This window comes from Sinocyclocheilus grahami, unplaced genomic scaffold (genome assembly GCF_001515645.1).
Source record: "Sinocyclocheilus grahami isolate Dianchi unplaced genomic scaffold, SAMN03320097.WGS_v1.1 scaffold152.1, whole genome shotgun sequence".
Classification (NCBI taxonomy): Eukaryota; Metazoa; Chordata; class Actinopteri; order Cypriniformes; family Cyprinidae; genus Sinocyclocheilus; species Sinocyclocheilus grahami.
This window is the reverse complement of record NW_015505331.1, coordinates 91,486-102,474: the sequence shown is the minus strand read 5'-3', so window position 1 is coordinate 102,474 and position 10,989 is coordinate 91,486. Positions and strand designations below refer to the sequence as shown.

General features: G+C 42.9%; 1 protein-coding gene across 1 annotated transcript; it reads right to left on the bottom strand.

Moving 5' to 3' along the window:
• Positions 1-296: 296 nt before the first annotated feature.
• On the bottom strand, positions 297-10,179 carry LOC107592265 (protein KIAA2022-like). The gene is made up of 4 exons (XM_016281683.1): positions 9,682-10,179; positions 6,590-6,711; positions 2,753-6,335; positions 297-2,356 (listed from the first exon to the last, which is right to left on the bottom strand). Exons 2-4 carry the CDS (start codon positions 6,660-6,662, stop codon positions 2,224-2,226), a joined length of 3,789 nt encoding a protein of 1,262 aa, XP_016137169.1. The 5' UTR covers positions 6,663-6,711; positions 9,682-10,179; the 3' UTR covers positions 297-2,223.
• Positions 10,180-10,989: the final 810 nt, after the last annotated feature.

Sequence of the window (10,989 nt, the reverse complement as noted above, 5' to 3'; positions counted from 1 at the left end):
TTTTTGGTTTTAAAACAAACAAACAAAAAACAAATAAGAGAGAGAGAAAGAAAAAGAAAAAGAAAACATCATGGCAATAAGCAACCTTTTCACTTGCTGAAAAGGGAAAAGAACAAAGCCACAGTAAAAACGACCTCACATCACTTTCTAAGAAAAATATACACTTAGAAAATATGTTACAAATTGGCACAATGAAAAATATACAGGTCATTATTTTTTTTTCCTACATCAAGAGTTCATTGAGAATCCACCTGGTGAAGACAGACCAGGCAGTAGAAACGGTTTCTTTTTTCCCCCCTTGATGATGAAAAAAGGCAAAAGTAGTTAAAAGTAATGTACTGTCAAATAAATCATGAAAAAAATACTTCCAACTTGACAATATAATACATTCATAAATAGGGCACAATTAAGTTTTTGATATGCCGTTTTGATTTTACATGATGCACTGAATAGGGGAATAACACTGTTTAAGAACTTTTAAAAATATGGACGCTTCGGTCAGTGCAGGGGATGTGTGCTATAAAGTTTTCACTTGTGTAAAACTTTGCTCTCAATATATGAACAAGAGCACTCTGCACTGGCATCACAGATGTCCTGCAGGTTTAAAAGTGTAGTGCTATGTAAAAACAGTACAGCAGGGGGCAGCGCTGAGAGCAGCTTGAGTTTGTATGGCGAGATGAGCAGCTGAGGGAATGAGAGATGTGAATGCAGTTGGGTTCCCTGAGCCAACTGACCTGAACCAACCGTGTTACATCTCCATTCACTCAGCACAGAAAAAAAAAGAAAAAGGACAACAAACTCAATTTTACCGGCCAATATTTCCTGGGCTTGATGAGGCTGATTTGGCTATGCAGCTCTAATTATTTCACCCTAAAATCAAGGGGTTTTCAAAGCTCCCTTCTGAATTGCACCACCAGCTGTGGAATGTCACTCATCATCTGCGGCTGTTTTCTTCATCATATCAACACTCCAATAATTTAACCTCAATTCATTCAAAGCAATGTGTATAGCATTTGCACAAATACCCACTAAAGGAGGAACAGTTCTCAAACTACAATCGTCAATTCAATGTAGTGTTGAACAACTCAAAAGTGTTTCACACTCTATGAACGTAAGGGCAGCAAAAAGAAAAAATATTTATTTTCAAACGGGTATTCACAAAAGAGGGGATCCAGGGAGTTGTAGAAAAAAAAGATAAACAGCACATAAAAGTTAACCAAGTTGGCATCTTTCCCTCTTTTTATAACACAACAAATAACATTCCAACAGCAATAGAAAAACAATGGTTTTGAGATCAGGTAAGAAAAAACAGGCGAGTCAGAGAAAGTAATACAGGGGATCAGCATTCACAGCACATATTCATATCATGTTTTAAATGCATGCATATCACTAGCAACAAATTAGAAAAACTTTCAAAAAAATATTTGGTCCTGTTCTTAACTGGTTTTGAGGGTGTAAAATTAATTAGACGTACAGAGAAATATATTTACTGAACTAGAAACTTGGGGACATAAACAAGTTAGAATGCGTTATATGTCTTGTTGTAAGAAGGAATGATCATTTTCTTACCTTGTCACACACAAACAGTGATTTTTTACCATCCAGAAATACATCAGAATGAAAGGCAACCAATGTTTTTCTCTGCCATTATAGCACTTCAGCTTCCTCCCACCAATTCTCGTCATGCATCTCTCATGCCTCTAATCTTGAACTAGCCAGGAGTGTAAAACAGAGAAAATAAAGCAACAAGATATTTCTTCTGATTGTTGAGATGACTCCTCGCCGCTAGCTGTTTGTACAGATGTGATGCAACAGGAGTGAATCTCAGATTAACAACTCCCCCATCCCAAGCACACACACGCTCGCTCCTCAATCACTGCCACATTATAAAACAGCAAATATTTATGTAGATAAAAATGTCTGTACATTTAATTGTTCATAGTTTGGCACATTAATTTAAACATGTTTGATATAATCTTGTTTTGTAAATAGTGCATATGTTTGTGTACAACAGCATTTTGATACTGGCAGGAGGAGATTCACTGCAGAACAGATGAATGAACCCCCTTTTCACAACTTATAAACAAACAACAATAATGAAAAAATCTCTTTTGAAATTTCAGAACCTCAGAAAACAAGAGCATCTTGGTCAAGCTGCTTTCTTTTAGCTGGTCAAAGCCCAGTGTTCTGAGGGGTTGGCACAGAAACGAGGGGAACCAATTCTTAGCACAGAATACTACACATGACCTTTGACCCCTGAACAGAAGGCAACCATTTGCTGAGAGACAGAGCAGGGCGCTGGGTTCGGTCTAAACCATGGTTCTGTGACACCGAATTAACACATACAGTGTTATAGCTGCAACGGAAAACAAAAAGACAAAAAAAAATTATATTTAGAAATACACCACACTAAAAGAGAATCCAAAGACTTTCAAGGCATTTTTCTTCTTGAAAAACAAACAAAACACAAATAAAAACAACTGAAAATTTGTCAGATAAAAATGATTAAAAAAAAGCAGCAATGGTGAGTAGGGTGCAGCCATGACAGTGAGACTTCAGTCAGTCTAGTAGGTAGTTTAGCAGGGCTGACATGCAGGATGTGCCTGCCTTCCAGTAGGCCAGGCAAAGGATTGTGGGTAAAGTCTGTGCCATGCAGCTCTGAAATGTGGAAAGGATTTTAGGAGGATTTGGCAGGGTGCGAGGAAAGGGAACGGAGAAAGAGAAGGGGCACATTGCAGAGAGAAAATATTACCTCCGTTTCTCAACCAAAGCGGTCAATGCTACTCCTTTTATGTCCCTTTTACCCGCCAAGAGCTCCTCACGGGCAAACTTAGCGCTGCTTTTGTGACGATACATTTTTTTGTGGGCTGGACGGTGTGGAAGTGGGAGACAGTCTAATCCAAGGGTAGGAAAGAAGCCTGGTGGGAGACGTTTAGGCAGTGCTTTACCACCACGCCCAGCCCCTTTCTTCCCTCGACCTCCACCTGAGGCACCACCCCGCTTTTTAAGGTCAGCAGCACTACCCAGAATCTTCAATGTCTGGCTCTGAAGGGCATGCTGACCTGGTGAAAGACAAGGCCCCCAAAGAGGTTCCACAGAGGCCCTCATGAAACGCTGTACCTCTGCCATGCCAGACACAATATTGGAGAGGATGTTAGATGGTTCCTGGAATTCTCGTTGGTCATCGTTTGACAGTCCCCCAGTAATAGGCCACTCCCCCTGAGCTCCAATTAAGCCAAGCGATGGGGTAGGGGAAGAAGCACCACTTTCTGACCCTCCGACACTTTTGGCTGCTTTTCCCTCTAGCAAGGCTTTGATCTTCCGCACAGAACGAGAACCCTGACGTGGGAGCTTTACTTTCTCTCCTTTTACCGTTTTAGCAGTTTTGGTCTTTTTGGTGCCTTGTCCATTTTTTCCACCTTTTTTTGTTGAACCTTTGTGATCTCTTAGCCCTATTTCTTCCTCCTCTGTATTGAAAGAGTGTATCTGAAGGAGGTGTGGGTGTGGGTTTCCATCTTGATTAAGCTGTGTGACAACTCCACAGTTCCATTGTACATTTGCTTCTGCTGCTTCCGAGAACTCTCCAACTTTACCACAATTCCCCAGCAGTTGAGGGGAAGAGTTAGGTGTGTCTGGCGGGGACATCTCAGATAGCGATGAATGACGGAACTTGTCAGGGGTAAAGTTGGAGATATCTAAGAGGTCAGTTGACTCTCGGAGAGGAGCAACCTCCTCTAGACTTTGCTGCAGGACGAGCCGTGGGCTGCAATGCGGCAAGAAGCCATCGTTGATCTCACCAATCTCCTCTTCTCTCTCCCTTTCTCCCTCTCTCAGACTGAGCGAGCTATAGTTGCTAGAGGTGGCAGAAAGTGACCCCAGGGAGTTAAAGCTAACCAGTCGCCCTACACCACTGTCACTCCGAGAACCAGCCGGACTCGAGCCATAATCATCATCAGGTTGGGACTCTTCATATGACACCCTGCACCCTGATAGAGACACTTGCCCATAGCCTGTGACATTTGTGCTATCCCCTGCTATCACAGGCAATGGTGTGGGAAAGCCCGATGGCATCATAGGCGACTGGGTTGGGATGTCTGGGGAGAAGGGCAGCTGTTCAGCAGATGGTTGGGATGGCCATGAAATGGGCTGGTTTGGTTCAGTAAGGTTTGGCTCAGTATAATGTGTGTGGTGGGGCCCATGGTTCATAGGTGGAGGAGAGTGAGGCAGCTCTGATTCAGAAGGAGGAGAGAGAACACAGCTCTGAACTGGCTGAAGTGAGGGATTCTGTAGCCCTGGATGGAAATAGTTGATGTTAGTAGTGCTTGATGATTCAGCGGCTTCGAGAAGAGTTTGCAGGTATCCCCCAGGGAGGAGTTCAGCATTTCCATCAGTCCCTGGAGCAGTTGGGGACAAAGTGCATTTTTCAGGGTCATTATTGGAGGTTTCATTTGTGGCATTAACTTCCAAAGAGTTACTAAGGTTTTCTGGTAAACATAGGCTGCACTGCTCAATCTCAGGGGCTTCTGGAACTTCCTGCATCTCAGCCTCTTTTAACTTTTTCAGCCGAAGTCTTGCTTCACTTTTGAACTTTTTTATCTTCCCTGGTTTACCTGCCTTTCTTCTTTCCTCTCTCTCCTGTGTTCGGCTTTTAGCCCTGGCAGTGTGTGTAATACAAGTAATGTCATCTTTTGGTTCCTCTGTGCTTTTCAGGGATTCAGTCCCCTCTGGTTGTTTGTGTGTGGGGACTACTATAGTTTGGGTGGGGAGGGAATTCTGCACTGTATGGATCTGCTGGATCCTGAATCTGGCCATCCTGTGCTTGCGTTTAAGTGTAGTGCTTGGTCTTTTGCAGCCATTGAGACGTTTGGTTGTTTCTGCAGCTGTTAATCTGTTCTGCTCCTGCTGCTCCTTTTCTCTTTCCTGCCAGTATGCTTTTAATGGTGCAAGCCTCTCATAGTGAAGAAGAGCATTTGGACTCAGACAGACCACAGCAGGTGATGGTTCGACTCGTCCCAGCCGCACTCTCATGTGCCTCTGGCCTTTAAAACGATTAATGATTATGTATTTTATTATGACAGGTGGGTCTTTCCGACTGGATCGCCGCCTCTTCTTCGGGCACCAGTCGTCATCACGCTCTTTCTTGAACCCAGCAGGCTGTTTGTCTCGTTTTTCTGCATTTTTCTCACTTTCTATAGAGTCCACATCATACAAGTAGTCTTCTCGGTAGGCCACCTTTCTCTTGGCTCTGAGGCGGTAACTTAGCTGGCTGGAGGAGCTAGAGTTCTCTCTGGACAAGCGGCCATGGCGGAGGGAGAGCCCATGGTCTGGGGAGCCTGTGCAAGAGCTGTCATCACTGAATTCGCCGGAATCTTCTGGAGAGTTACTGATGTCAAAAAGAATGTTACTGTCTGGGCTAATATTAGGGGTCACGTGGTCATCAGCCTTAATCTCAATGGATTGGTCTGGTTTCTCTTTTGGCCCCTCCTTTCTACTGCAAGGTAAGCTAGGAAAGAAACCTAGCTGAGACTCATCCTGTAGGGCAGACTCACTCCTTTCCTGCACTCCATCCTGATAGGATTCATAGCGTATCTTTAGTGAACAGACATCAGTACTGAGTGCAGTCTCCTCCTCCTGAAACATGTAATTCTCCACATCTTCCTCACAGAACAGATTGACTGCAAGTTCACTGCGGGAGCATAAGTCCAACAGCTCCATACGACTCTCACTGATGAGAGTCTCTAGACAGCTCCAGTCCTGCGCCTCCTCTCCAAGGCCTTCGTATATGCTCCTGGATGCAGGATCCTCATCTGATTCGCTCTCCTGCATCGACTTCCCTTCATCAGCCCCCTCACTGGTTACAGCTGGATGGGCAGGGCCGCTGAGCAGTTGGTCAGATAGAACCTGGTCACCATAGCGACCTGCGCTGGGGGCGGGGCCAAGGCATTGCAAATTGATGCTGGCAAAGCCTAGTACGGACTCACAGGATTCTGGTTCTGTCGGATTTTTGGGGATCAGACAGCTAAGGCAGTCTCTGCCCCTGGAGTCCGTGTTAGAGAAGGATGACCTGTCACAGGTCTGCGGCACAGACCAGGGCGTCACAGGTTTGGAACAGGGCACAGAAGAGAGAGATGAAAGTGAGGAAAGAGAGGAGAATGAAGAGAGAGAGGAGAGAGAGGTTGTGTTGGAGACAGACCCATCATGCAGGTCAGCTGAGCTAAGAGGACCTTCAGAGGTCTGACTCTGGCCACAGAGGGAGGGCAGGGACAGCGCTGCAGGAGCGATGTCATCACAGTGCCTTAGATCATGTGACATATCTGCCAATGGGTCATGTGGTTCTAAAAAAAAAAAAAAAGAGACAAAAAAAAGAAGAGGAAGAGAAAGATCCTTAAGGTAAAATGCATATTTTTCCTGGCAAACATTTGTAAATATATGTATATATAGATATAAAGAGGAATTTTATATACACTACACTGAAATCAATTAGATTTTTTTAACAATGTGCAGATAATTATAGTTAAAATATAATATTTCATAGTAAATACATAATTGTGTAAAATGCTGCATTTTATATGTGCATGGGAACACCTACCATTTTCACTAGCATCTCTTGGGCAGGGGCTGCGATCTGCCCCTGAGAATCGGGACTCCTGTAGAACATCCATCAATCTGAACTGACTCTCTCTCTCACTAACATAATTACCACTGTCCAGCCTGTAGAAACACACACACAGAAATCTGTCAGCACTGAAGACTATTTAAAAACCTTGCAAAATCTAGATTTGACAGATAAACCAATAGTATTGTTAAGGTGTTAAAGTTATATTTATTCATTTAGCAGATATCCAAAATCATTAATATCTCAAGCAGTTTGTCATAGTTGCCAAAGTTATTTGCAGTACATAGTGGCAAGTATAAGACTAGTACAACAACCTACAGCAGAAGAGGAATGCAGAAAAGACTAGAGAGATAAGAGGGTTTAAAAAAGTTTCAGAAAATGGTAATTTAATAGAAAGAGAACCTAGAATATTTTCATAAACTTCTTTTGTGTTCCATTGAGTCATACAGGCATACAGAATTTTTAGAGATTTCATGTTGGTGTGATTCATTTAAATTTTTGGGTGAACTATTCCTTTAAAATATTATCATCAGCTTAATGATTAAGAATGACTGTTGAGAATTTAGTGGTACTTGACCAGAAGAAAAAAAAAACAGAAAAACATCAGTATTTTCAAAACTTAAATTCAGTTTAAATTCCCACAATTCAAAGATTTAAAAAAAAAAATTATTCACCATGCTAAGTACGAGTTACAAATCAGAATTCTCTCTCTAGTACTTCCTCGATTTTTGTCCTGTTTTTTCTAACTTTCCGTCTCTCTTACTCTCCAGCATTACAGTGAGTTGTATTGTTTTACATCATTCTGTCCTCTGATTGCCCTTCACTGTGAAGTACAACTCTTGAGGATGTGAAATAAATAAAAGAGCTTTATAACAGCAGAGAAAGAGAAAAGAAAGTGCATTCTCTCTTGCCTCAGGCTGTGTGTGCATGTGTCAGAATAGTGTGCCATATATGCAAGTAAAAAGACATGCAGTTTTTTATTTAAAAAATAAATAAATAAACATGACAGCACTGCTTATGCTGTGGGGAGAAATGCTGATCTCTAGTACACTGTTTGAAGTGTTCCCACGATGTGAATTTACATAGGAAGGAATTCAGAACTGACCTACTGGAGATTTATGAATTACACGAGTATTGAAATTGTTGAGTGGGCATTATGTATTTCAGTGCTCAAGGTTTGCTGCTCCAATTTAATTATTATTTTTCTATATAAGCGTCAAATATAGATGTTATTTAAACAATTTAAAATAAATCAAATTTCAATAGCCTATCGCTTGGAGTTCCATGTGAAACTGCAGTGGATAGGTGCAGAATTTTAAACTTTTTAAAATCATTTTTAAACTTTCAGATTTCAGTTGATAATAACTGATTTTTCCCATAAAGACATCAGCATTTACTGTGATTACTATTTCAGCATATACAACTTACCATTACTTTCAAATCCATTGTGGTTATGGCCTAACTATTTCAATAAATGCTACTGTAAACACGTTTGTCTTATTTAAAAGTATACACAGTAAATATTTACATTCTCTGGATCATTTCAGAATATCATCTGTGTTTAGACATCGGGCTTGATGGCAGAATAAATCCAAGTAATAGAAAATTCCATAACACCCCTTTCAACAACACACACTGTTACACACTAAAAACATTCTCCGGCATGTACTGTTTCAGATTTGGAAATGACTATATAATATAGGATTTGCTCCTTCCAAACCAGTAACAGTTTGAGAAAAAGCCAAGGGCTGTTCTGAGAACACCATGGCTGGGCTAATTCTTGCCAGCTTTGCAGACAGAGAGAGGGAGAACAGGGCAGTGGCACTGTCTGCAAACTGCTTTTATTAAAAACGAAATTAATATTTATTCAGCTTCAACATCCACCCAAGAGACAGACAATGGAATTACAGAAGAGAGAGAGAGAGAGAGAGAGAGGTGGAGAGCTAGAGAGAAAGACGCATAAAGAGAGAGAGAGAAGGAGAGACCAAATCCATGTCGGCAAATTCTTTTTCTTTTTGTTGAGTTTGTTTGATCTTTTTCAGAGATCAATAAATCTGCTGCAATCTGTCCTTGGTCAATCTGTCAGACAAGCAACCAAAATATCACCCACTCATCCATCCATTTATGTCACAGAAACTACACTGCACATTACTACACTGACTGACTCAGAAAGCATTACTACACTGACTGACTACTTAACTTAAGGTAGAAGGTTTATTAAACACTGACTGCAAGTCTGGCTTCGGTGTGGAAAACAAACAGACCTAAGCGTCCCCTCTGATTGATTGTTTCGTCAATTGATTGATTGCGGTATTGATTTTAGTGGTTCAAGCTGTGCACGACAGAACTTTAGCTCTGTTATAGCCCAACGCGTACGGTGCAGCTTGACAGCATCAAAGAAACTTCCATAACATCTTCCCAGGACAGGTGTCCGGTGACCGACAGCTCCTCCATACTCTAAACATGATGCTATCAAGAGCCTGAAAGATGAGCACGCTTTCAACATCTCGGATAACCCAGAGCATTTACATTATTCAGAGAGACGTAACAGGTTTAAGCCCACCCTTAATTATTGAAGGCCTGGTGCGCTATGATACGTGCTCTGCTATTCTGCATCTCCCATCGCCAAATGCCGCATCGGTCGCAGGCGCTGTGCCGCGCGCGCCGACTGCAAGCAAAACGCAGGGGAAATGAAAATCCGTAAAACGGCACATATAGAATATCGCCACATGACAGCGTTCGTGTTATTGCTGTCTGTGAAAGAGTGCGTATATAGCTGTGGCCTTGGCTTAGGGGGGGATGGTGTGTAAGAGAGAGAGAGTGTTTGCCTCACGTATTCGTCATGAGCACCAATGCTTTCTGTCCCCTCAAACGACGGCCTGCGACTCATAGCTTCCGCAGGACACTGAGCCATGACTCCTCTTCATCACACCTGTGCAATATGGTCGCCTCATGACAGCTGACACTCGCGCCACCATTTCTCCTCATTGCAGCGTTTGACGCGCGTCAGACACTGGCCCACTCACCGCATCACGCACACAAACACGCGCAGCCCACATACTCACCTCCCGTTACACCCGGGGCCGCACGTCCCGCACGCACTTAAGACTCCGTTTGATCGCTCGGCGTGTGGAATGTTGTCATATGTTGTTGTTTTTGTATCCCTCTTCAATGCAGCGGTCTCACCATGTTCCCCCTCTCTCGCGAGCCCGGACTGCCTCCCCGGTAGCAGCAGGTGGACGCGCCTCTCGCGCCTCGGAGCCCCTACCACTCCATTTTATTCCCTCGCGCTCCAGGGTTTCCAGGAAACAAACAAAGGTCTGCTGCAGCCCCTGCTCCTCGCCGCATGCTCCTGCTCTACCGTTCCGCTCTCTCCTCCTTTAGAGGCGCTTTTGTTTTTGCCTTATGTGCGTGTGTGACGGAGACGGGGGTGTGCGTGCGTGTGTATGTGTTTTTCCCAGCTGTACCCCGTCCGTCCCTGACAACGACGGCGCGCTCGTGCGCTGCTGCTCCCCCTCTTCTGAGACCTACCATAAAGAGCGCGCCCCCATATTTTGCACGGCGGCGCGCTGAGGAATCGGGAGCGCGCGGCACTGCTGAACAGGTGCAGAGGCGCACGCATGCGCACTTATGCTTTACGAGCTCCAAACACTAGCTAGGGGTCTCTGCAGATTTAGTTTACTTCCCATAGACAAACTGGTATTATATACGCAGTTACATTGCAAACAAACAAACAAATACACATCAGCGAGGGAATTTGAAATCCATAATTCAGAAAAATCCATCATATTGAAAATAAAATCTTTGTTTAGGACACTGGTATTGCATGCGCAGTTACTAAACGAACAAAACAAATAAATAAATACAAAATACATAAAATCAATAGAGCGAGGGAATTTGAAAGCCATGTAGAAAAGCAAAAAAAAAACAAAAACATGTAAAAAAATTAGTTCTTGTAAATTAGACAATTGCAACCTTTCTGTTTTTATTCAAACACACAAATACTCAGTTATATAGCTCTTTTTTGTGTGTTTGACGTGCGTAAATATTTATTGGAATTTGAATAACACATGTACAAATCATTTACCGTTTGTTTGCTGCACTATTTGTTGGTGTGTTGAATCATTGTCCTGTGAGATTATTATTTATGATAGCATTTGTTATATTTAACCTTGTAATTACCCTTATTAAATCATGATGTATTAAAAGCACCACAATTCGCTGCTCACCCAGTCACTTGTGCAGCGCCTCTGACGGGTTTGCGTGAATGAGGGCCGCGGTGTCCCGCCCCTTACGCCAACGAGCTTCAGACTGGCAGGATTTCTATCCAATCATGTGAACAGGGGATATGACGTCAGGTTGTTGTTCCCGGG